This window comes from Excalfactoria chinensis, unplaced genomic scaffold (genome assembly GCF_039878825.1).
Source record: "Excalfactoria chinensis isolate bCotChi1 unplaced genomic scaffold, bCotChi1.hap2 Scaffold_85, whole genome shotgun sequence".
NCBI classification, from domain to species: Eukaryota; Metazoa; Chordata; class Aves; order Galliformes; family Phasianidae; genus Excalfactoria; species Excalfactoria chinensis.
Genome location: NW_027315717.1, coordinates 338,669 through 366,602, shown reverse-complemented (window position 1 = coordinate 366,602; position 27,934 = coordinate 338,669). Strand labels below are relative to the sequence as shown.

General features: G+C 49.2%; 1 protein-coding gene across 1 annotated transcript in view; it reads left to right on the top strand.

Moving 5' to 3' along the window:
* Nucleotides 1–2,839: 2,839 nt before the first annotated feature.
* Nucleotides 2,840–27,934, top strand: part of LOC140265376 (uncharacterized) — a 56,047-nt gene continuing 30,952 nt past the window's right edge. Inside the window, exon 1 of the mRNA XM_072361292.1 lies at nt 2,840–4,201. Coding sequence (XP_072217393.1) covers nt 2,859–4,201 — 1,343 coding nt within the window. The 5' untranslated portion in view covers nt 2,840–2,858. The remainder of the gene's footprint in view (nt 4,202–27,934) is intronic.

The window sequence follows — 27,934 nt, the reverse complement described above, 5'->3', positions numbered from 1 at the left end:
GTATGCCACAGATGGAGCAGAGAGGAAGGCCTGCCTCTTCTGTTGTGACCTCCTCCATTTGGTAAACAGAATAACACTACATGATACATGGGCACTGTGACTCTGCTCTGATCTGCTTGCAGGGGAAAGGTGACGGGAGTTGTTCTCATGTCAGTGCAGATAAAATCACTTCCTTTTTATCCCTTTTTTCCTCTGTAAACTATTCCACTATTTGTACCCTCATTTACACTTCATCACACCCTCAAGTGCACTTCCATATGCCATCAACAATTACACTTTCTTTTACCATCAAAACAGTTTGTCAAACAATACTGTTTTTTAGATCCATATACACCCTTACTACCATATAACTTTTCCATTAAGAGTCTGTATTATTCAGTTATAAACACCAGAACCAGCACAGATTGGCCCACCTCTCTCACACAGTTCCTTGCAAGCAGAACATAGTATTACATAAATTGGTTGACACTCATTAAAAAAGAAAAATAAAAAAGATTTATTTATTTATTTTTAAAGTATGTTATGAATAGAAGGAAGACTAGGAAGACTGTGGGTCCCCTACTAAGTGAGGGCGGTATTCTGGTAATGAGGGATGCTGAGACGCTGGAGATACTGAAGGCATTCTTTGCTTCTGTCTTCAGTGAAAAAGCTCTCCCTTCGGAATCCCAGACCCAGTGAGAGGGTCTGGGGAATGGAAGGCTTGCCTTTAGTCAGGGAAGAGGTGGTCCATGAGCACCTAGGCCATACCAATGTTCATAAAGCCATGGGACCTGATGGGGTGCATCTGTGAGTGCTGAGGGAGATGGCAGATGTGATTGCTGAACCACGCTCAGTAATCTTTGGGAGGTCATGGAGAATGGGGGAGATGCCAGAGGACTGGAGGATAGCCAGTGTCACTCCAGTCTTCAAAAAGAGCAAGAAGGAAGATCTGGGTTATTACAGGCTAGGCTGCCTCACCTCAGTCCCTGGAAAGGTGATGGAACAGCTTGTGCTGGAAGCCATCTCCAGACAGTTGCATGAAAAGGAGGTTGTCAGGAGTAGTCAGCATGGGTCCACAACGGAGAGGTCATGATCACCAACCTGACAGCCTTCTGTGACATTGTCACCAGCTGGGTGGATGGTGGGGAGAGAGATAGATGTCGTCTACCTTGATTTCAGCAAGCCATTTGATATTGTCTCCCACGATATCCTTATAACAAAGGTAAGGAAGAGTGGGAAAGATGAGGAAACAGTGAGGTGGGTTGAGAACTGTCTGACTGGCAGAGCACAGAGGGTAGTTGTTGGCAGTGCAGAGTACAGCTGGAGTCATGTAAGTAGCTCTTGGGTAGTATACCAGGGGTTGGTGCTGAGTCCGCTCTTGTTCAACATCATTATCAGTGACCTTGACAAGGGGATAGTGGCCACCCTCAGCAAGTTTACTGATGATACGTGTTGTATTAGGCGAAATACGGGGATTTTGGGCTGTCACGCGACAGGCCCTCCCTAATTTCTGGAAGGATCGATGACGTGTACGAGAGATGCGTACACGAAGGGCGTAGGTTATATAAGTGTGTGTTTGCTTTAAGATATCGCCATTTTGCCACTCGCCCTCTTGGTGTTATTTCGGTAATTGGCCCAGCTGCGGACTTCTAGGGTCTTAAAGTCCTCAAATGGTGACCCGCCGACGTGATAAGCTGCGATTTACAACAGTGCAGACTGATAAGGAGACCTAGAAGACCTAGAAGAGACGGGGGCAGCTGTTCACATAACGGCAAGGATCCTACCATGGACGGCGTTTCACTTCCCTTTGCCGTGGGTGGTAGAAGCCCGGGACGGAGAGATCGTGGCCAAGATTCTTCGTCGGGGGAGAGAGAGAGAGCGCTCAGAATCCCCAGGACCTGTCTGAGAAGCGCCCGGGGGCGGCCGGAGACGTGGTCCGGGGCGACATGGAAGCCGTTATCAAGGTAATTCTTCATGCCTGTAAACTTCACTGTGGAAAGCAGACTCCTTCTAAGAAGGAGGTTACAACAGTCCTCTTGCTGCTGGAGAAAGAAGGACTATTAGTATCCCCCTCTGATTTATATAACCCTGACAACTGGGATAGAATTACGACCGCGTTATCTCAGCGAACGCTAGCCATCCGTAGGGTGTCGGAATTCAAGGTCTGGGGATTTATCTTAGAGGCGTTGAAAGCGGCTCGGGAGGAGAAACTCGCAAACCAGCGCGCTAGGGAGCTATTGGGGTTGGAGGCGGGGGGGAATCTTGTCTCTTCTGCAGGTTCGGAAGGGGCCAAAATGGCGCCGACCTCCTCGTCTCCACCCAGTGCTTCACCTTCGAGAACAATCCAGAAGGAAGTTGCGCAAGACCGCTCTGACCAGGACGACACCCAGCCCCCACCTCCTTATCCTGCTCGGAACCTATATCCTTCCTTGAAACCTTTTAGGGACGAAGGGGGAGGGCGGCCCCCTGAGGAATGTGGTGATGTCAGTAACGGAGCTGATAACAGCATGCGGGGGGTGGGCGGTACCTCCCCACCGTCAGGTTCTGCCTGCCAAAGTGTTCCCTCCCGAAAGGGGGCGGATCACTCCGCCCCACAAGATAGTGAGCGTGGCTGTGGGTGTGGTGATCTGAAGCGGGCAGCCCAAGAGCCCGCCCAGGGGGGATGTGGCCCCACAGCACCCCTCCTCGTGAGCCCGCCCACACTCACTGATTGGGCTCGGGCGACAGAAGATCTCCAGGCAGCCGACCCGGCAACAACAACTTTTGCCCTTCCGATAGTTGTAAAGCAGGAGGGCTCAGCATGGACCCCTCTGGATACCAAGGTGATTACTCGCCTTGCTGAATTAGTTAAGAACAAGGGTCTGCGTTCTCCGGTGACTATGTCGGCTGCTGAGGCTCTTATGGCCACAAGTCTTTTACCGTATGATGTGACCAACCTGATGCGGGTCATTCTTGAACCCGTGCAGTATACTCTGTGGTATGATGAATGGAATAGATTGCTTCAGGTTGTGGTGGCAGAGGCGAATCGCAATGCTGACCACCCAGCCAATGAATGTGAAGGTGAGGGCCGAGGGGCTAGAGTCACCCGGACCACTCTCCCTCGCCTACTGGGTTTAGCAGATGGTATGGTGGGATCTCCTGATGGCCAGGCAAGGACGCTTAGAGCAGGGGAGCTGGCTGCGCTTACAACTGCAGCCCTCACAGCCCTGCGGACAGTGGCTAAGGTCGCAGAGCCTGTGCTCCCATGGACTGACATCAAACAGGAGCCCTCTGAGTCATTCTCTGATTTTGCAAATCGTTTGCTTCGTGCTGTTGAGGGGTCTGACCTGCCCGAGGACGTTCAGTCCTTGGTCGTGATAGATTGCCTCAAGCAGAGATCGCTTCCGGAGATTCAACAGATAATTAGAGCGGCGCCTGGGACTTTGACCACCCCAGGGCAAATTATTAAGTATGTGTTAGACCATCAGAAAAGCACCCCACTGACTAGTGAGAGTTTTGCGACCGCATCCCCTCTCGACCCCTCTCCTTTGTCATTGGGGGGCGGGGAGTGCGGGCGCGCGGTTAATTCAAGTGGTTGGAGAAGTAGGCGTGTTCCAGACCCGGGGGGAGCGCAAACGTGGTGCTATCCCGGGGGGGGGAGTAGCCAGGTCCAAAGGGGACCGACAGGGCCCGCAGCTGCAAGTTGTTCGCTCGCTGTGGCTCCTGCTGCCTGCCTGTCATGCAGGGGACCGGGGCTCGATTCGCCGGCGCGGAGCCGCTCCGCCTTCCGGCATCGGGCTGCTGGCTGCTGCCGAGAGTTTCGTTTGCCTCTAGCTTTAAACACAGCGGAAACTTTAACGGTGCATGGCCCTGTGCTCCCTCATGACACTGAAAGCCTCGCATACGTGATTCTCAAGTGGGTGCAATACACACTCTGGAAAGAAGGGTGGATGACAGAGCTTGGGAGAGTGTTGGCTGCTGAGCAGGATGATTCCTTTCACCCTGTGCATGGTATAGGCATGCAGGGGAGGATTAGAGCAGAGTGCTTGGGATATAAATTTAGTCCTGAGATAATGCAGCTGGTGGGTCTTGATATTCAACCACATGTAAAGACACTATGGGATGTGCAGAATATGGTAGGAACCCTCCAGTGGGTTCGGAGTGCTTTGGGAATGCCTTCAGGATTGAGGAAACCCTTGTATGGTCAGCTAAAGGGATCCGATGCAGAAGAACTCAAAAATCGGTCTAACGAAAAGGCTGCAGTTTGGCAAAAGATCGTACAGAGCTGCATGGAAGGATCGCTTGTGCAGCATGAGACCCTTAGTCTCAGGGCGATGGTTTGTCAGGATTACAACAGTAGTTGGCAGGCTGCTGTCTTCACAAACAGAAAGGTCAGCATGCAGATGCTTGAGGTGATGGCTGCAACAGCTGCAGTGCACCTCTGGCGAATGATACCCTCTAACATTGTTGCAGATTCCATCTTTGCAGTCAAGCAGTTGGCCCGGATGGGCCAGGAAGGTCTCTCAAGTACAGAGGCTGCTGGAACTCTGGAAGAGGCCTTGGTCTTCCACACAGCTCCTGTTGCACCCTTACGTGTGTGTGGTCACTCTGGGGTGCCAAGCCTTTTTGCCACAGGTAATGCAATAGCAGATAAAGTTACCAGCACACCTGTCATTGGCCTGGGATCGCTGCAGATCTGGCAAATGGATGTCACCTGGGAGCCTTGCTTGTCTCCCTGCCAATGGTGGGTTATTGCTGTGAGTACCTCCTCTATTGTCATTATGACCACTCAGCATGTCAGGTCTGGCTCGACTGCAGTCCGATACCATTGGACAATCGCTGTTGCTGTGGTTGGTTTACCCAGTCACGTTAGGACTCACAATGGGTCCTGCCTCATTTCTCGCTTTACTGACTATGGGAAGTGGGATAAGAGTTCTTTCTTTACAGGAGCAGTCAATGGGGAATCTGGTACCTGAGGTTGTTCTGCTCCTGTTGGTCTCAGTGATAAGTATCGCTCGAACAACAAGTGCAGGGACCTTTGGGATTCAGTCTGGAATTGTTGGGTATCAGCCAACAGTAGATTCACACTTAATCTGTGGTTGCAACTTCACTTATCTCTTAAGGTGTGATCTTCTTATCCGATAGGTTGAGATTCTAGTTACCTAGTCACTACATATCGAGTACGCGTTAATGCAACGATGGTGCATGTTGCTGTGTGCTGATGAGTTGATGGACGCTATCGAGGATATGGACAGAAAGACTTTGACGGATGTTCACCATACAGAGAAGATACATCAGGCGTAAGAAGAATGAAGAGGGATGGAAAACATCGCGGACGAGAATTGGTTCTCAAAAGGTTCCTGACAACAAGAGGACTATTCAATCACTTGCTCCACACAGTTGTGGTGGTGTTTTCATAACATGGTTGTGCCTTATGCTACTAATTATATTATAGAGAGTTTGTTAAGGTTTAGTTAAGGGTTTATATAGAGTACTATATAATATTAGTTATGATAAGAGTGTATTTTAAGGTTATGCATAGTATGTTAAGGTATAGCAAATAAGACGGATAATTCAATAGAGTTTCTTTAGGTATGTCCATTAGAGTATAGAATACCATAGAATGCAGGATAAGCTTTAAGCATTGGTTAGGTTTATAGTGTCGCGTATTGTAACGGGTTAGGTTCTCTTAGCATGGGGAGGGGGAGATGTTGTATTAGGCGAAATACGGGGATATCGGGCTGTCACGCGACAGGCCCTCCCTAATTTCTGGAAGGATCGATGACGTGTACAAGAGAGGCGTACACGAAGGGCGTAGGTTATATAAGTGTGTGTTTGCTTCAATAAATCGCCATTTTGCCGCTCACCCTCTTGGTGTTACTTCGGTAATTGGCCCAGCTGCGGACTTCTAGGGTCTTAAAGTCTTCAGAGGTGTATTTTCCAACCATCAAATGAGTGTCAACCCATTTATGTAGTACTATGTACGGCTTGCGAGGAAGTGTGTGAGGGATGTGGTTCAATCACTGCTGCTTCTGTGGCAAAGAGTTTATAAGTTTATGGTTAAGGGAAAGTTGTATGGTATTAAGGGTGTTTATGGGAACTGAAGAACTGTATTGTTTCCCAAACTGTTTTGATGATATAAGAACGTGTAATTGTTAGTGGCATATGGAAGTGTACTTGAGGGTATGTGGAAGTGTAAATGAAGGTACAAATAGTGGAATAGTGTACAGAGGATAAAAGGTTTAATAGAAAGTGAGTTTGTCTGCACTGACATGAGAGCAACCCTCCTCACCATTCCGCCTGCAAGCTGAGCAGAGCAGAGACACTGTCCCCATGTATCAGGTACTGTTATTCTACTCACCAAATGGATGAGCTCACAGCAGAAGAGGCAGATCTTCCTCTCTGCTCCATCTGTGGCATACTCCAGAGTTCTAGGCATTGCAAAGCTATGGCACATCTATGTTCTGGCACTGATGACACCTTATTTTGCTCACGGCTCTAATTTCAGTGGCATCTAAAAAAGCCAGGGGTCATGCCAGCTTACAAGAAGCAGGCAAATGTTGTCTCATTGTAAGGAAGAGCAAGAAAGATGACAGGGGCAATTATGGACCTGACAGTCTCACAACAGTACTTGGTAAAATGATGGAGAAAGTGATGATGGGAGTGATGGAAAAAAACCCGAAGAACAATTCTGTCATTGGTCACAGAAAACACAACTTCCAGAGGAGAAGGTCCTGTTTAACTATCGGACTTGTTATGACAAGGTTAGCAAATTGGTTGATCAAGGGAAGCCAGTTGAAGTTATCCTTGAGGATTTCAGTAGAGCTTTTGATACTATTTCTCACAACACCCTTCAGAGCAGAATGTCCTTCATTCGGCTAGGCAGAAATATAACATGGTGGGTGAACAGATAGTCAATAGGTCAGGCCCAAAGGACTGTAATCACTGGGTTCCATCAGGCTGGTAGATGGTCACTATCAGGGTTCCCCAGGGCGCCATTTTAGGGCCACTTCTCTTTCATGTTTTTGTGGAAGACTTGCATGCAGGACTAGAAGATGTTCTGAGCAAGTTTGCTGATGAGACCAGATGAGGAGGTGCTGTTGCCTCCAATGAGTGGGGAGAGATGTGGACAAGTCAGAGAAGTGGGTACCAGTTGGTCCTAAGCACCAAGTGCATTAAGTATAGCAAGTGCCTGATTGTGCACCTGGGTAGGGGCAATCCTGGACATACACACTGACTGGATATGGGACACTAGAGAGTGGTCTGACTGAAAAGGATTGGGGGTCCTGGTCAACATCAAATTGAACATGAGTCAGCAGTGTGCCCAGGCAGCCAGGAAGCTCAGCGGTCCATTGGAGTGCATCAAGCAAGGCATTGCCAGCTGGGTGAGGGAAAGGATTGTCCCTGTCTGCTATGCACTGCTGCAGCCTCACCTGGAGCACTGGGTGCACTTCTGGGCACTGAAGAGCATAAAAGTCATCAAATTATGGGAGAGTGTGCATAGGATGTCACCAGAACTGAGAGATGTGAAGTTCAGAGTTACATTGGGATTGACTGCTTGTTCAGACTGGGCCTTTCTCACATCCCACATCCTGAGATGAGACACAGGGCACACATGGGACATGGACTTCACAGCATCCTTGCACCCCATGCAGAGCCTGGGACCTTCTGCCCCCATGTCTTTCTTTTAACATCATGCAGACCTCCATCCACTGCCCCAGGAAGGATCCTTAGTCAGCATGAGGTTCTCCCTGCCAAGGGCCTGGGAATCAGGGCTTGGCCTTTCTGCTTCATAAGAAAAAGCAGGGGTTTCTCAGCATCAGAGCCACCATGCCAGTGCCTTTGCCTGTCTGTATTCATGGCTTCCACTTATCTGCTCTAACAAGTCCCTGGGGAAGCTTGCTTGTTAGTGTCCCTCAGTGGGCCCATTAATACTCCAAGAAACTTCACTGTTACTTCTGCCTTTGTCTTGTTGAGCACTTTGTGCAGTCTTCTCTCTGCACTGCAGGTTGACGGACTTGTCAACAAGTATCGCCTGGGGCCCATTATCACCTGAAGAGCCTCCTGAGCCTTGTGCCTTCCTGTCATCATCTTAAGGTATTCAGAACCTGTACAGCAAAATAGAGAGCAATATGGAGAGAGCTTAAAGTGGCCGAAGCCAGCAGTCGTTTATTTATTTATATTTGAGTTTAAACAAGTCATTAAAGCAGCACTGTGCAACTGGTATCAATCCGGAATGTTCCCAGTGAGTTCTATTCTGTTACTGTGTGGGCAAATGTCCTCCTCAACCTCCCCACCCTATTTCTACTCACACTGGCCCCATGGGACTTGCATCACTTTTTTTCACATCAATCTTCTCCTCTGCATTCACCCACTCAGTGTTAAAATTCATATGCACCAGCTCCAACTAGCTTTCCACAGAGAACCAGAGGCACATGGTCCATGAAAGAATTCCTTTTGTTTTTGGCCAACAAACAGCAGGAAAAGTGTTTCAATTGAATGAACACTAAAACACAGTGGTCAGCTGCATGCCATGTCCATTTCGCTTCTGTTGAGGTTTGTCTTTCACTGGGAAAATTTGTACAAGAAATGAGTTAGACACAGTCATGATGCTGTTGACTTTCAGGAGCTGTTGGCCATCAGGACCCAGGGATATCTCAGGGGAGATGAGTGGGAAGGATGAAAGTGTCATCCTATTCTGCTGGGCTGGGCTTCTGGGACTCAGGGAGATCATAAAAGTGGGCAGTGCTGCAGAGAGACAGCTGTGCCCAGGAGCAGCTCTTGTGCACAGCACAGCCTGCAGGTGACAGAAGGAGAGGAGAGAAAGGGGAGAGAGCTTGCAGGATGTGAATGGTGTGAGCGGGCTGTGAGCTCGGTGCAGGAGCATTGCCCACAGACCATGACATGGTAAGTCTCACTGCAGACCATGAGCGGCTTTTAATAGAGGGTTAACTAAATGCAGGACATCCCATAGCAGATCTGGCTGCAGGCACTGCATGTTTCTTTACTGTGGAAAAAGCCTTCTGCTCCAGCTGAGGGCTTCCATGCTGCAGCATCAGAGCACAGCCCTGAGGGCTGCGTGTCCCAGCACGGCTGCAGGCTGTGCATGTGGGGCTGCAGGCGGGTGCCCAGGGCTGTTGTGCAGAGCAGGGTCCCTGCTGTGCCCCAGGGGCTGTGTGCCGGCTATGGGACTCTGCCGCCTGCCAGGCTCAGCACTCAGCCTGCCCGGGGAGCTGTCCAGGGTGCTGCGGGGAGACGTGTGGGGGGAAGGAGCAGCCCAGCAGGGCTTGTGCTGCCACAGCTGCTGCCTGGGGTAGGGGATCACAGCTCCACTTCACAGCAGGATTTATGTGAGGGTACTTTGCAAGAGGAGAGTAAAGGCAGGGATTTTGCATTTCCTTTTCTGAGGGGAGGCAGGAAGGATGGGCAGCAGAAATCTAAAATGCCGTCAATTTTGAGCACAGCTCTGAGACTCCCAAATATTTCTTCAATCCATCGGGTTTTTTTTGTTTGTTTGTTTTTGTTTGTTTGTTTGTTTGTTTATTTGTTTTTTGTTTTTTTTTTGTTTGTTTGTTTTTTGTTGTTTTTGTTTTGTTTTGTTTTGTTTGTTTGTTTTTTGAGCAGTCACACAGAAAGTGCTTTCAGCCTCTCCTTCCTAAAAGGATAAAGTCACTTTAACTTATCATTGCTTTCTGCAGACATTAATAGATGATTTGTCCTGCAAACTGTCTGATTTGTCTAAGACAATTTGAAGTGCACAGAAGCTGGAGCTGGGGCCTCGAAGAGCAGCTGGAGTAAAGAGGAAAATATCCAGAAGGCTGAAATGTGATTAAGAAATGAGAAGAAAGGAAGAGCACACTAACTTTCTATATGGAGAATCTCATGAAAAATAAATTCAAATTCTGGACCTAAATGAACATTTTCCAAAGGCAAAGGAGAACTTATATAGTATAGCAAGAGGAGTGTGTCTGAGATTGATTTGGACTTGTCATTATCTTCTGCACTCTGAGCAGGACTCCAAGCCCAGGAACAGCAGATGCCCAACAGCAGCTCCATCAGCGAGTTCCTCCTGCTGCCGTTGGCAGACACGCGGCAGCTGCAGCTCCTGCACTTCTGGCTCTTGCTGGGCATCTACCTGGCTGCCCTCCTGGGCAACGGCCTCATCAGCACAGCCGTAGCCTGTGACCGCCGCCTGCACACCCCCATGTACTTCTTCCTGCTCAACCTGGCCCTCCTCGACCTGGGCTGCATCTCCACCACTCTCCCCAAAGCCATGGCCAACGCCCTCTGGGACACCAGGGCCATCACCTACACAGGATGTGCTGCACAGCTCTTTTTCTTTCTCTTCTTCATCTCAGCAGAGTTTTCCCTTCTCACCACCATGTCCTATGACCGCTATGTTGCCATCTGCAAGCCCCTGCACTACGGGACCTTGATGGACAGCAGAGCTTGTACCACCATGGCAGCAGCTGCCTGGGGCGCTGGGCTTCTCAATTCCCTGCTGCACACTGCCAGTACGTTTTCACTGCCTCTCTGCCAAGGCAATGTTGTCAACCAGTTTTTCTGTGAAATCCCCCAGATCCTCAAGCTCTCCTGCTCAGCATCAAATCTCAGGGAAGTTGTGCTTCTCATTTTTAGTTGCAGTTTAGCATTTGGGTGCTTTGTTTTCATAGTTGTTTCCTATGTGCAGATCTTCCTTGCAGTGCTGAGGATGCCCTCTGAGCAGGGACGACACAAAGCCTTCTCCACGTGCCTCCCTCACCTGGCCGTGGTCTTCCTATTTGTCAGCACTGTCTTTTATGCCTACCTGAAGCCCCCCTCACTCTCTTCCCCATCCATGGATCTGAAAGTGGCACTTCTGTATGCAGTGGTTCCTCCAACACTGAATCCTATTATCTACAGCATGAGGAACAGGGAGATCAAGCACTCTCTCAGGAAGGTTTTGTAGTACACTCTGTTCCAGCTTCCATAATGTGCACATCTTCCTCACAGGATTCCCAGTGATGCTTCTTTATTTTTTATGTGGAATTGATTGTTTGTTTGTGTATGATAAAGGAATCCACAGAAAGGTGTTGCAAATTATTTCACTTCTTTTCTACCTACTTTCCATTTTCTCAGTCCAAGAGCTTGTGTAAACATGGAACCAGATTCCCTGAATATGTTAAGAGATAAATAAATATCTTTCAAAGAGGACTTTTCCTTAGCTTTTTTTCTCTTCCTTCCCTGTCTTGGTCTGGGGGAGGTGCAGGCACAGGTAGCCACACAACATCCTCTTTTCATTTCTGCTCTCTTTACACTGCCACTGTGCTTTCAGGTCCTCTCATTTGTGCAGGCCTGAAGGTTCTGTGTGTCTGACAACAGTCCTGTTGTCTCTACAGCAGCACTTCAGGTCTGCAGTCAGCAGCCAGCAATAAGAACAACTGTGTCAGAGTTGTTCTCCTTGCAGACACTACCACTACAAGAAGGCACTTTCAGAGCACATCCATAGAACTGGAAGCCTCTTCCAAAGCTGGTGTAAGGAATGTACCTTAGGAGCTGCTCCCTGAGAGAACCACGAGATCTGCTCGTGCTCTTCACTGTGTGACTGTTTCACATTCAAGAGTCCCAAGGAGATCTGTTAGCAACTTGGGGCAGTGCTGTGGTTTAAAGTTCATGGGTTGAGATAAAAGGAAAATGGTAATAATTACAACAAATATATTTATACATAAATAAAATATTTAGTTTATTTCCACACATATACAACATATGCATAAGCAAACATATATGAACAGATACTAATACATATGCATATCTGTTTACAAGTTCAGGACTTGTTGCAGCAGTTTTAACACACACAGGGTTCACTGTAGGAGCTGAAGTGGCTGTCAGGCTGTTGCAGGAGTTGGAGTGTCTGCAGAGCTCATTGTCAGGGCTGGAATCACCACAGGACATGTGACTGAAGTTCGAGCAGCCACTGGGTTCATTGGAGGGGTTGGAGCGACCGCAGGGCTGTACCTCTTGGCACAGTGCACCTCCCTTGGGAGGGTTTTGTTTCATTTTCTTATCGCAGTACTTGAAACAGCTACAGGACATGTGGCAGGAGTGACTGCAGAGCTCATTATGAGGGATGGAGTGACAGGAAGATCTGTCCAGAGCTTGGAGCAACTGCAGGATGTGTAGCAAAACCTTGGAGCTGCTACAGGGTCTGTGCCAGGAGTTGCAGAGAGTGCAGCACTGCCAGCTCTCTTCTCCTTGAGGATGCTGAAGAGTACTGAACACAGTTCAGTATGAGGGGGCCAGGCCCTGGCACAATTCAGTCATTTGAACCTGTTTGGTATTACCAGGGCCACAGCAGACCTTCCCCCAATATTCTACCCGTTTCTCAGGATCCTTCAGTTTCTCAGAGATGAAGTTCCTAAGCCCTGCTGGTGCCCACCGCTCCAGGCAGTTGCCCAGACCATCCAACACCCCTTGTCATGCAGAGCTGTCTCACCTTGGGGCAGATCCCACAGTGACATTCTCAAATAATTTTTTAGTCTGAGACACAACCCAACCTGATACACATTAATGACATGTAGCAATGGGAGCATGATGGTTGGAGCATCCCATGGATAGTCAAAATCCTCAAGAGCTGTTGTAACTACCTTTGGAGTTCCAGGGAAAGATAAGTGAGAGGAAGGCTGAGGGACAGCTGGAAAGTGTCCTCCCATCTCTCCTCCATAGCCAGGCACCCTAAGGAGACAATGTTTGACAGCTGCCAGTTTTATCGCAACATAAACCAAAGCCAAACAGCATAGCAAAATAAATACCCCAAACATGGCCCCAGAGTTGACAAACAGTGCAGAAGGGAAAACAAGCAGCAAGCAAGGAGCTGTGCAATGCAGCATCATGAGAAGTCTCAGTGAGCTCTACAAATAGGGAAACAATCAGCATCATGGCCAGCAATTCTCCAGCTCCTACAAAGCCCTGTGCTAACTTGCTCTGGACAGATGCGCTCAACCCTTGGAGCCCCACATCAGGCACCAAAAAGACAGTGGTGGCAGAACCCAGCAGGTGACTCAGCAGCACACAGTGCTTTGTGCACTGCCCTCTTCCCAGTGGGATGGGGAAGAGCACTGGGAAACAAAGTACAATTTGTGGGTTGAAATGGAGCTATTTACTAAGAGAGATACAAGGAGAGGTGTAATAGTTATCAGTATGAATCCATTTATATGGAACAGTAGGTAACAACTGATGCACAAGCAGTTGCTCAGCACCACCAGACTGATGCCCAGCTGGGCCTTGGGCAGCAGAAGAGAGTGAGATGAACTCCCACCCCTTTCAATACTCCTTTTACTCACTCTAATTTGGTACGGAACATCCTTTTGGCCACTTTAAGACAGCTGTCCTCATTCTGTTCCCTCCCAGTTCCATGTGCCCTCCACTGACCATGGCCTTGGCTCTGTACAACACTGCTTAGCAGCAGCTGTAAACATCAGAGTGTCATCAACGTTGTTTTTCTCCTAGAACCAAAACTGCACCAGAGCAGACAGTCTGAAGGAAACAATGCCATCCCAGCTGTAACTCAGATACCTGCCTGTCCCCCTCCTCTTGTTCTTCCTGATCAGGAAGCAAGGAACAGAATCTGCTGCTCTCCTCTCTGAGCTTTTTCCATCAGCTCTCAGCTGGCTCCTCTGCCATCCCCAGGCAGAGCTCAGTGCACTCTCACAGAGGGCAGCAGCCTTTCCTCATCTTCCTTGCCCATCCATCATGAAGAGTCTGAATCTGCTTTGCTACAGTTCAGAGGTGAGAATCAACCCACCATGTCTCTGTGAGCCAAACAAGACCCTAGGCCTGCAAATGCACAGCGATTTCAGTCTCGCTGAGTGAATGATTGTGGTCCTCTCCTTAGTGTAAAGACTAAGAAAGCATCCCCTTCCAGAAGCATGTTTTGATTTAGCCTGGCTGGGCCTTGCATCTACACCGTGGTACTGATGATCAGAAGGTGGCACACAGGTACAAGACGCATTATGGAACTCACAGTTGTTCATCAAGCACTGACACTATCAGGGCATGGATTTCCTGAAGGTCCTCAGCTGCATTTTCCAGCTGGCTGGGGGTGTGCTGGAGACCCCATGGAACTGTCATTCTGTTGTAATACAAGAAGAATTTTACAGAGCAACACCCATGGATCAAGATAAGGACTTCACAGAGCAGCAGCTACGGAGCAGGATAAACTGCATGAGAACCAAGGACACCTGTAGGAAAAGAATGAATGGCTCTCGGCTTTGAAGCTGGGGGGGAGGGCGGGAGGGTAGGTTTGTTATTGCAGTAGCTTTCCTCCAGTTATTGTGTGTGATTTTTGGACGCCCTCTTCTGTTTGCTATAAAAGTACAGCTTTGTGGGCAATACATGGATGCAGCTATATTTAACCTTATTGGTGTGTGGCTGTTTGTCCCAGCGCTCTGACTTTTTGCCCTCACACTCACCATCAATTGGCGCTCAATGTGGGGCACTTTAAGGTTGGACCTCAGAACTTCACTGAAGGAACGGGAGAGTGAAGTTGGAGAAACCGGGACCTGAGCTGATGTGACAGGCTCCCGAAGCACTGTCTGGAACAAAGATAGTGGGTAAACTGCGAGAGGACAGCGGTCGCAGCAGATGGTTGGCATTGGCTAGCGAAAAGCTGTAAGTGTTGTGGTAGCTGGAAGCGGGGTCGCATCCCGCCCTCTGAAAGCCACGATGGAGTGGGAAGCTGCGGAGAAACTGCTCATAAGTATTCTCTCTAAGAGAGGGGAGCAGGTATCTCCTATAGGCAAATCTGAGCTGGTAAAATGGGTTCGGAAGAGTGGACATCTTCAGGAGTTGGCACTGATGTTCAGCGTAACCATATGGTGAGAAATAGGGGACCGTATGTGGGACTCTGTTATCTTGGAAAATAAGGAACCTAAGCATTTGCAAGGCTTGGGTCCTACATGGAAGCTGATTATAAATACATCAAAGAATATGCAAGCCAAGCATCAGATTGCTGCTACAGTACAAGCCCTATCTGGACCTAGTGCACAGTCAAGGTCAGAATTTAACTCCGTTACCAGAAGTCTCATACTCAGTTTGCTCATCAGCCTCACAAGTTAGGGCTTCTGCAGAAGCTCTGAATACTCCCCTGACCTCAACCTCTTTGATGTCTCAGCAGGGCCAGTGGCAGCAAGTGAGGAAGGTATGGGGGGGGAGGAGTGTGCAGAGCAGCAAGAAGATCCTGAGAGAGAAAGCAACTCAGATAATGGTGGGAATGGGAAAGCGTTAGAGGAATATATTAAAACATTAACTGAGAATCTGCAGGACTTGGAACTGCATATGAAGGAGGCAACAGTCTCTACGAGCACTGATGTCTTTACAGACCCTGCCTATGCCGCTTTTACCCCTGACACAGCAGACCTCCATCTTCACGTTGGTCTGGGCCTATTAGAGATGCAATATTGTAGGGACAGTGGCAAGCTGCATCTCAGCTCGCTTGTCTGGTGATATACGATCAGCAGGGAGCTGCTTGGTGGGAAGTGCATGACTGGAAATTGTTACAACAGGCTCGTAGGACTGTGACTGACTATGGGATAAAATCCAAAGCTTCTAAGCAAATTATTCAATGGATTTTCACTGTGGATGTGCAAATGCAGCTGGACACTCGTAATATTGCTTGGTTGTTACTAACGCCATCAGAATATGTGTTGTTTATTCTGGAATGGATGGAAGGGTTTAAACAAATTGGACAAGGAAAAAACTCTTCTGACTGTTCCCCACTGCTCTCCCTCCCACCCTCGCTGCTGCTCCTCAGAGCCGAAAACAGTCCCTGCCCGGATTCGATCCATGGCTCCAACCCCCCCCGATGGTGAGGAGAAGAGAAATTGCGACCTCCCTGCACGCCCGTGCCTTCTGCTGCCACTCTGGCCCTAACGCTGGCGGTGCCACAGCTGCCTTCCACCCCACCCACGTCGCTCACTGTGACGCTGCCTCTCTCTGCTGCGTCTACATCATTTGCTGCTTCGTCTCTGCAGCCTACACATAACTTGGTTAAAAACAAGGATGGACCGACCAGTCAAACTTTCCTCCAAGAATGGGGGATTAAACACATTACATGCATTGCTCATTCTCCCATGGGACAAGCTAACACTGAGCGCACTCATCAAACATTGAAGTCCATTATTATACAAAAAAGGGGAACATGGGGGACACACCTCAAGAAAAATTATGTAAGGCTTTGCTTGTGCTGAATTTTTGAATCGTGATCATACATATACAGCTCGTGGATCAAGATAAAGACTTCACAAAGCAGCAGCTGCGGAGCAGGATAAACAGCATGAGAACCAAGGGCACCTCTAGGAAAAGAATGAATGGCTCGTGGCTATGAAGGGGTGTTTATGGTAGTTATTGCAGTAGCTTTCCTCCAATTAGTGTGTGTGATTTTTGGATGCCCTTATCTGTCTGCTGTAAACGTATGGCTTTTTGGGCAATAAATGGACGCAGCTATATTTAACCTTATTGTTGTGTGGCTGTTTGTCTGTGCATGCTGACCTTCTGCATTCAGGTTCTCCAACAAGCATATGTGAATATATGTTTTCTCATGCATATATTTTATATGTTTCAAAATATACGAAATATATTATAAATGTATAAATACTTTTACCATAATTATTCTTTTCTTTTTCTCTTTATCTCAGCCCATAAACTTTCAACCTCAGCACTGCCCCGAGTTGCTTGCAGATCTCCTTGGGACAGTTCAGTCTCACCAGGTCACACACTGAAGAGTAACAAAAGATCTCGAGGACTCCTAATGGAGCAGCTCCTGAGGTATATTCCTTACAAAAGCTTTGGAAGAGCTCTCCAGTTGTCTGGTCCTGCTCTGAAGGGGCCCTCTTGTTATGGCAGCGCCAGCAAGGAGACCAGCTCTGACACAGCAGTTCATATTACTAAGCACTGACTGCAGCCCCAGAGTGCTGCTGTAGAGACAAAGGACTGTTGTGAGACACTCAAGACCTTCAGGCCTGCACAAATGAGAGGACTTGAGAGCACTGTGGCAGTGTAAAGAGAGCAGGGAGGAAAAGAGCACATTGTGCAGCTGTCTGTGGCTGTACCTCCTCCAGACCCAGACAAGGCAGGAAGAGAGAAGAGCAAAGGAAAAGTCTGCTTTAAAAGCTTTTTATTTATCTCTCTACCTATTCAGGGAATCTGGTTCCATGTTTACATGAGCTCTTGGAGGGAGAAATTGGAGATTAGGTAAGAAAGAAGTGAAATAATTTTTTATTTGTAAGCTCAATAACATTTTTTTGCGGGTTAATATATCACACACAATCAAACAATAAACAATGCTTAAAACATAAGGAACCATCACTGGGAATCCTATAAGGAAGATGTGCACTTTATGGAAGCTGGAATAGTGCATACTGCAACACCTTGCTGAGAGCATGCTTGATCTCCCTGTTCCTCATGCTGTAGATAATTGGATTCAGTGTTGGAGGAAGCACTGAGTACAGAAGTGCCACTGTCAGATCCAGGAGTGAGGAGGAGGCAGAGGTGGGCTTCAGGTAGGCAATAGAGGCAGTGCTGACAAGCAGTGAGAGCACAGCCAGGTGAGGGAGGCACGTGGAGAAGGCTTTGTGCCATCCCTGCTCTGAGGGCATCCTCAGCACAGTCTTGAAGATCTGCACATAGGACACAACTATGAAAACAAAGCACCCAAAGGCTAAACTGAAACTAAAAATGATAAACACAACTTCCCTGAGGTAGGAGGCTGAGCAGGAGAGCTTGAGGATCTGGGGGATTTCACAGAAAAACTGGTTGACAGCATTGCCTTGGCAGAGAGGCAGTGAAAACGTACTGGCAGTGTGCAGAATGGAATTGAGAAGCCCAGCGCCCCAGGCAGCTGCTGCCATGGTGGCACAAGCTCTGCTGTCCATCAAGGTCCCATAGTGCAGGGGCTTGCAGATGGCAACGTAGCGGTCATAGGACATGATGGTGAGAAGGGAATACTCTGCTGAGAGGAAGAAGAAAAAGCAAAACACCTGTGCAGCACATCCTGTGTAGGAGATGGCCCTGGTGTCCCAGAGGGCGTTGGCCATGGCTTTGGGGAGAGTGGTGGAGATGCAGCCCAGGTCGAGGAGGGCCAGGTTGAGCAGGAAGAAGTACATGGGGGTGTGCAGGCGCTGGTCGCAGGCTACGGCTGTGCTGATGAGGCCGTTGCCCAGGAGGGCAGCCAGGTAGATGCCCAGCAAGAGCCAGAAGTGCAGGAGCTGCAGCTGCCGCGTGTCTGCCAACGGCAGCAGGAGGAACTCGCTGATGGAGCTGCTGTTGGGCATCTGCTGTTCTGGGCTTGGAGTCCTGCTCAGAGTGCAGAAGACAATGACAAGTCCAGACCATTCTCAGAGATACTCCTCCTGCTTTTATATGAAATGTTTTCATTCTCCTACAACAGTGTACATTTAGCACCATTACTTGCTTTTAATTTCATGCAGTTCATCACTCCTTAAGCAGAAGCAGCATTTGGAGCTCTAACCTTCCACATATTTTCTTATCTTATCCTGTCTCCCTGGATATTTTCATCTGTTTTATGCCTCATATCCTTACCCCAACTGCTCTTAGCGTCCCAAACCCAACCTCTGTGCCATTCAGTTTCAGTTTGAAAAAGCTGCTTGTTCGCAGGTTAAGTGAATTATTCATGTCTGCTGAAAATGATGATCATTTCAATTGGTCCCATCCTTTGAGAAAGAGGAGACTGACAGCGCACCATGTGTGACTGTTCACAAAACAAGCAATTGACTGAAGAAAAATTCTCAGAGCTGTGACAGCCCCTTTTAGATTTCTGCCACCAGTCCTTTCTGCTTTCCCTCAGAACAGGAAATGAAAAATCCCTGCCTTGGCTCTCCTCTTGCAAAGCACCCTCACAAACATTCAGTTGTGCGGTGGAGCTGTGATCCACTGCCCCAGGCAGCAGCTGTGGCAGCACAAGCCCTGCCAGGGGGCTCCTTCCACCCGCACATCATCCCCCTGAATAGCAGGGACCCTGCTCTGCAGGACAGCCCTGGGCACCCGCCTGCAGCCCCACATGCACAGCCTGCAGCCGTGCTGGGACATGCAGACCTCAGGGCTGTGCTCTGATGCTGCAGCACGCAAGCCCTCAGCTGGAGCAGAAGGCTTTTTCCACAGTAAAGAAACATGCAGTGCCTGCAGCCAGATCTGCTATGGGATGTCCCAGTTTAGATAACCCTCTATGATAGCAGCTACATGGTCTGCAGTGAGACTTACCGTGTCATAGTCTTTGAGCAATGCTCCTGCAGTGAGATCACATCCCGCTCAGACCATTCACATCCTGCAAGCTCTCTCCTCTTTCTATCCTCTCCTTCTGTCACCTGCAGGCTGTGCTGTGCACAAGAGCTGCTCCTGGGCACAGCTGTCTCTCTGCAGCACTGCCCACTTTTATGATCTCCCTGAGTCCCAGAAGCCCAGCCCAGCAGAATAGGATGACATTTTCATCCTTCCCACTCGTCTCCCCTGAGATATCCCTGGGTCCTCATGGCCAACAGCTCCTGAAAGTCAACAGCATCATGACTGTGACTAACTCATTTCTTGTACAAATTTTCCCAGTGAAAGACAAATCTCAACAGAAGCGGAATGGACATGGCATGCAGTTGACCACTGTGTTTTACTGTTCATTCAATTGCAACACTTTTCCTGCTGTTTGTTGGCCAAAAACAAAAGGAATTCTTTCATGGACCATGTGTTTCTGGTTCTCTGTGGGAAGCTAATTGGAGCTGGTGCATATGAATTTTAACACTGAGCGGGTGAATGCAGAGGAGAAGATTGATGTGAAAAAAAGTGATTCAAGTCCCATGGGGCCAATGTGAGTAGAAATAGGGTGGGGAGGTTGAGGAGGACATTTGCCCACACAGTAACAGAATAGAACTCATTGGGAACATTCCAGATTAATACCAGTTGCACAGTGCTGCTTTAATGACTTGTTTAAACTAAAATATAAATAAATAAACAATAAACGACTGCTGGCTTCGGCCACTTTAAGCTCTCTCCATATTGCTCTCTATTTTGCTGTACAGATTCTGAATACCTTAAGATGATGACAGGAAGGCACAAGGCTCAGGAGGCTCTTCAGGTGATAATGGGCCCCAGGCGATACTTGATGACAAGTCCGTCTACCTCCAGTGCAGAGAGAAGTTTGCACAGAGTGCTCAACAAGACAAAGGCAGAAGTAGCAGTGAACTTTCTTGGAGTATTAATGGGCCCACTGAGGAACATTAACAAGCATGCTTCCCAAGGGACTAGTTAGAGAAGATAATTGGAAGATATGACTACAGACAATGAAAGGCACTGGCATGGTGGCCTAGATGTGTAGAAACCCCTCCTTTGTCTTATGAAGCAGACAGGCCAAGCCCTGATCCCCAGACGCTTGGTAGAGAGAACCTCATGCTGACTAAGGATCCTTCCTGGGGCAGTGGGTTGGAGGTCAGTATGATGTTAAATGAAAGACATGGGGACAGAAGATCCCAGGCTCTGCATGGGCTGCAGGGATACTGTGAGGTTCATGTCCCAGCTGTGCCCCGTGTCTCATGGCAGGCTGTGGGATGTGAGAAGGGCCCAGTCTGAACAAGCAGTCAATCCCAATGAAACTCTGAACTTCAGATCTCTCAGTTCCAGTGCCTTCCTTTACACACCCTCCAATAGTTAGACGTCCTTTATGTTCTGTGGTGCCCAGAAGTGCACCCAGTGCTCCAGGTGAGGCAGCAGCAGTGCAGAGCAGACAGGGACAATTCTTTCCCTCACTGACCTGGTAATACCTTGCTTGATGCACTCCAATGGACCGCTGAGCTTCCTGGGTGCCTGGGCACACTGCTGACTCATGTTCAATTTGATGCTGACCAGGAACCCAATCTTTTCAGTCAGACACTCTAGTGTCCCATATCCAGTCAGTGTGTATGTCCAGGGTTGCTCCTACCCAGGTGCACAATCAGGCACTTGTTCTTGTTCTGCTTTATGCACTTGGTGCTTAGGAACAACTGGTACCCACTTCTCTGACTTGTCCACATCTCTCTGCAAGTCCTCTCCACCCTCACTGGAGGCAACAGCACCTCCAATCAGCAAATTTGCTCAGAACAACTCCAAGTCCTGCATGCAGGTCATCTGCAAAAACATGAAAGAGAAGTGGCCCTAAAATGGAGCCCTGGGGAACCCAGATAGTGACCATCTACCTGCCCGATGGATCCCATTGACTGTAATCCTTTGGGACTGACCTGTTGGCCAACTGCTCACCCAATACGTTCTGTTTCTGTCTAGCTGCATGCAGGACATTCTGTCTAGAAGGATGCTGTGAGAAATAGTATCAAAAGCTCTACTGAATTCCTCAAGGATTTCATCCATTTTCAACTGGATTACCTTGGTCAGCTAAATGGATAACCGTGTCATAAAAGAACCTGAAGTTAAACAGGACCGTCCCCTCAGGAACTTGTGTTGGCTGCGACCAATGACAGAATTGTCCTTCAGCTGTTTTTCCATAACTCCCACCACCATTGCCTCCATCATTTTACCAGGCACTGGAGTGAGACTGACAGGTCCATAATTGCCCATGTCATCATTCTTGCTCTTCCTTACAATGAGACAACATTTACCAGCTTCCTGTCAATGGGCATGACCCCAGAGTTATTCAGTTGCAATTGAAATGAGAGCCCAGAGCAAATTAAGGTGTCATCAGTGAAAGAACATACATGTGCCATAGCTTTGCAATGCCTTGAACTCTAGAGTATGCCACAGATGGAGCAGAGAGGAAGGCCTGCCTCTTCTGTTGTGACCTCCTCCATTTGGTAAGTAGAATAACACTACATGATACATGGGGACTGTGACTCTGATCTGATCTGCTCGCAGGGGAAAGGTGAGGAGAGTTGCTCTCATGTCAGTGCAGATAAACTCACTTCCTCTTTAACCCTTTTTTCCTCTGTAAACTCTTCCACTATTTAAACCCTCATTTATACTTCCACATACCCTCAAGTACACTTCCATATGCCATCAACAATTATACTTTCTTATACCTTCAGAACAGTTTGTCAAACAATACAGTTCTTCCCATCAACACCCTTAATACCGTGTATCTTTCCATTAACAGTCTGTATTGTTCAGTTATAAACATCTCGCCACAGAACCTGCACTGACTGGCTCACCTACCTCACACACTTTCTCACAGGCAATATATCGTATTACATAAATGGGTTGACACTTATTAAATTGGATAATAAAAAATGCTTTTTAGACTATGTTAAGAGTAAAAATTAAGGAGACTGTGGGTCCCCTACTAAGTGAGGGGGGTGTTATGGTAATGGAGTGTGCTGAGAAGCTGTAGATACTGAAGGCCTTCTTTGCTTCTGTCTTTTGTGAAAAAGCTCTCCCTCAGGAATCTCAGACCCTGGTGATTAGTATGAGGGTCTAGGGAATGGAAGAAGTGCCGTTAGTCAGGGAAGAGCTGGTCCATGAGCACCTAGGCCACACCGATCACAGAATCACAGATCACAGAATCACAGAATCACCCGGGTTGGAAGGGACCTCAAGGATCATGTAGTTCCAACTCCCCTGCCTAGCAGGGCCACCAAACATACGCCTTTACTAGATCAGGTTGCCCAGAGCCCCGTCCAACCTGGTCTTGAACACCTCCAGAGACGGGGCATCCACAACCTCCCTGGGCAGCCTGTTCCAGGACCTAACCACTCTCCTAGTAAAGAACTTCCCCCTAACATCCAACCTAAATCTTCCCTCTTTTAACTTAAAACCATTTCCCCTAGTCCTGCTATTATCAGCCCTTTCGAAGAGTTTGCTCCCCTCCTGGGAGTAAGTTCCCTTCAGGTATTGAAAGGCTGCAATGAGGTCACCCCGCAACCTTCTCTTCTCCAGGCTGAACAAACCCAACTCCTTCAGCCTGTCCTCATAGGGGAGGTGCTCCAGCCCCCTGATCATCTTCGTGGCCCTCCTCTGGACCCTTTCCAAAATCTCCATATCTTTTTTGTACTGAGGGCTCCACACCTGGACACAGTACTCCAGATGGGGCCTCACAAGAGCAGAGTAGAGAGGGACAATCACCTCCCTATCCCTGCTGACCACCCCTCTCCTGATGGAGCCCAGGATCCCATTTGCCTTCCGGGCTGCCAGAGTGCACTGCTGGCTCATGTTAAGTTTCTCATCTATTAGGACCCCTAGGTCCTTCTCTGCCGAGCTGCTCTCAAGGACAACTCCTCCCAGCCTGTACAGGTGCCTGGGGTTCTTCCGGCCCAAGTACAAAACCTTGCACTTTGCCGTGTTGAACCTCATTAGGTTCACCCGAGCCCAGCTTTCCAGCCTGTCAAGGTCCCTCTGAATGGCATCCGTTCCCTCCACCGTATCGACTGCACCACTCAGCTTGGTGTCATCAGCAAACTTGCTGAGGGTGCACTCCATTCCCTCATCGATGTCATTAATAAAGATGTTAAAGAGCACCGGTCCCAAGACAGACCCTTGAGAAACACTGCTCGTTACCCGCCTCCACCTGGACATAGAGCCATTAACCACCACCCTCTGTCTGCGGCCTTTCAACCTATTTCTTATCCATCTAGTTGTCCACCCATCAAGTTCACTTCCCTCCAATTTGGAGATGAGGATGTGATGGGGGACCATGTCAAAGGCCTTGCTCAGGTCCAGGTAAATGACATCGGTCGCCTTCCCTTCATCCACCAACGCCGTCACTCCATCATAGAAGGCCACAAGATTAGTTAAGCATGACGTTCCCCTGGTGAAGCCATGCTGGCTGTCTAGGATCACATGCTCGTTCTTTATGTGATCAAGCATGTTGTCCAGGATGATCTGTTCCATAATCTTCCCAGGCACGGAGGTGAGACTCACCGGCCTGTAGTTCCCCGGGTCCTCCCTGCTCCCCTTCTTGTAAATGGGAGTGATGTGACCCTTCCTCCAATCATCCGGGACCTCACCTGACAGCCACGACTTCTCAAATATGATAGAGAGCGGCTCGGCAACCACCTCAGACAGCTCCTTCAGGACTCTGGGATGCACGCCATCTGGCCCCATAGACTTATACTCATTCAGTCTAAGGAGGCACTGTCGGACTTGCTCTACCCTTACAGTGGGGAGGGATTTACCTCCTTGGTCCCCACATAGAGGTATGGGGGTGCAAGACTTAGGGACGTGAAAAAGACCAGAATCCTGGCCACCAGTAAAGACTGAGATGAAGAACTCATTCAGCACCTCAGCTTTCTCTTCATCTGTTGAAGCCATTTCTCCTTTTAAATTTACCAAAGTAGGTACGTCCGTTTTGGCCTGTCTCTTCTTGCCAATGTACCTGTAGAAGGTTTTCTTATTGTTTTTCACGTCCCTCGCCAAGTTCAGTTCTGCCTGCGCCTTGGCCTCCCTGATCCCACGTCTGCAAATCCGGACGGCATCCCTGTATTCTTCCCGGGTGACACAGCCTTGTTTCCAGAGCTTGTACACCCCTTTCTTCACCCTCAGTTCTCTCAGCAGGTCCTTGCTGAGCCATGCTGGTTTTCCACCTCTCCTGCCCACTTTCTTAATCAGGGGAATGGAGATCTCTTGTGCTGCCAGGAGGGCATCCTTGAAGAGCAGCCAGCTCTCCTCAACATCCTTGTCTTTGAGGGCAGCGCGTCAGGGGATCTTGGCCAGCATTCCATTGAGTAGCTTGAAATCTGCTCTTCTAAAGTTCAGTGTCCTGGTCCTGCTCTTTGCCAGGCCCACATCACTTGAGATCACAAACTCAACCAGGGCATGATCGCTGGAGCCTCTGATGATCTCCTCAGCGTTGGTGAGCAGCAGGTCCAGCAACGCTTGACCTCTCGTCGGTCTGTCCAATACCTGAACCAGAAAGCTATCATCAATGGATTCCAAGAGCCTTCTGGAGCTCTTGCAGCTCGCCGTGTGGTTTTTCCAACAAATGTCCGGATGGTTGAAGTCCCCCACCAGGACAAGAGCCCGTGAGTCAGACGCCTCACGCATCTGGAGCAAGAAAGCCTCATCAGCAGCCTCCCCTTGATCAGGTGGCCTGTAGTATACCCCTAATACCAGCTGACCTTTATTAGTCCCTTCTCTAATCCTAACCCACAGGCTCTCTACCTGTTCTTGACTGTTTTTCATGGGGAGCTCCTCACAGTTTATCCAATCTCTGACATAGAGAGCGACTCCCCCACCCTTCCTACCTCGCCTGTCTCTCCTAAAGAGTCTATAGCCATCGATGGCAGTATCCCAATTGTGGGAGTCATCCCATCATGTTTCTGTGATAGCAACAATGTCATAACTTTCAGAGTGCATCACAGTTTCCAGTTCCTCCTGCTTGTTACTCAGGCTCCGTGCATTAGTATAAAGGCACTTCAGCCGGGCTGTCCGTCTCACCACCTTCATAAGCGATCCAGGATCTGCTAGAACAGCAGCATCCCCAGCATCCCCCTGCCCTACTCCCTCCTGTTGCACTTTGCAATCATTGCCCGCGGAGTTTGGTACAATCCCTTGAATGAACCGTTCAAACCCAGTAGCCCTTATTTTGCCCCCTTCCCCCTTCGTTCCTAGTTTAAAGAGCTGTCAATGAGTCCCGCTAATTCTTCAGCTAATACCCTCTTACCCCTCAGGGACAGGCTGCGTGCATCAGCAGCCATCATGCCAGGTGCAGTGTAGATTGCCCCATGGTCAAAAAAACCGAAATTCTTGTGTCTGCACCAGCTCTTAAGCCATCTATTTAAGAGCTGGGTTTTTTGGATCCTCCCTGTACCTTTTCCTGACACCACGGGCGTAGAAGAAAAGATCACCTGCACCCCGGCTCCTTCAAGTATTCGCCCCAATCCCCTGAAGTCTTTCTTGATGGACCTCAGGCTTTCCTTGCCAACTTCCTCACTGCCAGCCTGAATTATTAAAAGTGGATAGTAATCTGAAGGCTGAATCAACCTAGAAATTTTCTTTGAAATGTCCCTGACCCGTGCCCCAGGAAGGCAGCACACTTCTCTTCGGGTAGGGTCGGGCCGGCATATAGGACCTTCTGTTCCTTGCAGAAGGGAGTCACCTACAACAATCACCCTTCTGTCCTTACGTGTAGAAGCAGTCTTGAGGCTTCGGGGTGACCGCTTCACCTGAGGCAACTTCAGGGGTGCACCTGCCTCCCCACTCTCACTAGTCCCCCCCTCAATTTCCAGGGCCTCAAACCGGTTTTGCAGAGGCACCTGGGGAGCCGAGGATGGTCGGGATGGGGGATGCCCCTTCCGCCGAGCAGGTACCCGTTTCCACTCCTCCTCCCTTCTCAAATTACTGCTGGGGGGAAGAGAGGACAGGGGGCTCGCTGCAGTGCTGCCAGCTGGCTGGTTCCCCTTTACCACCTGTGTATGAGGTGGCAGGGACTGACATGCTCCATTAGGAGCTTCGGCTGTGTGTTGAGAACTTGAAGCTGAGAGGGACTGACACCACCAGTCGATCTCCCTCTCACACTCTTTTATAGTTCTCAGCCTCTCCACTTCCTCCTTCAGGTCAACTACGAGGCTGAGCAAGTAGTTCACCTGGTCGCAGTGAACACAATCACTGCCTCCCTCACCCAGCACTGCAAGGGCCAGGCTCTGGCACTCAGTACAGCCAGAGACCTGCACTCCAGCATCTTGGGTTGGGGGTTCAGTCTGTGTTTCCGCAGACATTGTGGCAGCAACCTTCCTATAAGGCATGTGCAGGACCTCAGTCTGGGTCTCTGCAGGCTTCTTGGTTGCTGCCTCCCATTTCTGAGAGATTGGGACCCTTGTCTGGGCCTCCTCAGTATTTGTCTGGGCCTCCTCAGTATTCCTGGCAGCAGCCTTTCGCCGGGGAGCACCCATGTCGAAGCAGAATACTTACCACAGCTGAAACAGGAAGTCAAGAGGTGCACGAGCCCTGCCTCCTCCTAGCCGTCTCTGGCGGGCAGAGACTTCACAGAGACTAGGTTGTTCCTTTTCTTCCGTGTGGCTCCTCAAGGCTTTTTAAAGAAGAAGAAGCGAGGGTGGAGAGCCGTTGCCTTGGCAACGCCCCCTCCACGTGTAGCCTGGGAATGCCCCCTCCACGTGGGCCGCTCTCTCTTGAGCTGCCGGGCTGCTCCTGCCTCGGAAAGTCCCTGGATGAGGGAAGAGCCGAGCGAATCCCCTGGACACCCCGCGATAAACAGCCTCAGCTCTGCCAGGGGCAGCTCCGAAGCAGCGAACCACGGCGATCAAAAGGGTCTCTGACGGGTTTGCACCCGTTTAAATCTCCCGCTGTTGCCTTGGCAACGCCCCCCAATGTTCATAAAGCCATGGGACATTATGGGATGTATCCATGGATGCTGAGGGAGCTAGCAGCAGTGATTTCTGCACCACTCACGATCATCTTTGAGAGGTCTTGGAGAATAGGGGAGGTGCCTGAAGACTGGACGACAGACAATGTCACTCTGGTCTGCAAAAAGGGCAAGAATGAAGATCCGGGCAATTACAGGCTAGGCAGCCTCAGCTCTGTCCCTGGAAATGTGATGGAACAGCTTGTGCTGGATGCCATCTTCAGACAGTTGGAAGAAAAGGAGGTTATCAGGAGTCGTCAGTATGTGTCCACCAAAGGTAGGTCATGCTCAGCCAACCAGGTAGCCTTATATGACATTTTCACTGGCTGGGTTGATGGGGCAAGAGCGGTGGATGTTGTCAGCCTTGATTTCAGCACGGCATTTGATACTGTCCCCCATGACATCCATATAACAACTCAGATATTACAGACCAGGATCAGGTCCCTTTTAATCTTCTTTTTTCAAGGCTAAACAGACCCATCTCACTTAGCCTTTCTTCATAGGGGAGATGCTCCCGCCCCTTCACCATCTTTGTGGCCCTCAGTTGAACTTCTTCCAAGAGATCCCTGTCTTTCTTGTACTGGTGAGCCCAGAACTGGACACAGTACTCCAGATGAGTTCTTACTAGGGCAGAGTAAAGAGGGAGGATCAATTCCCGCGACT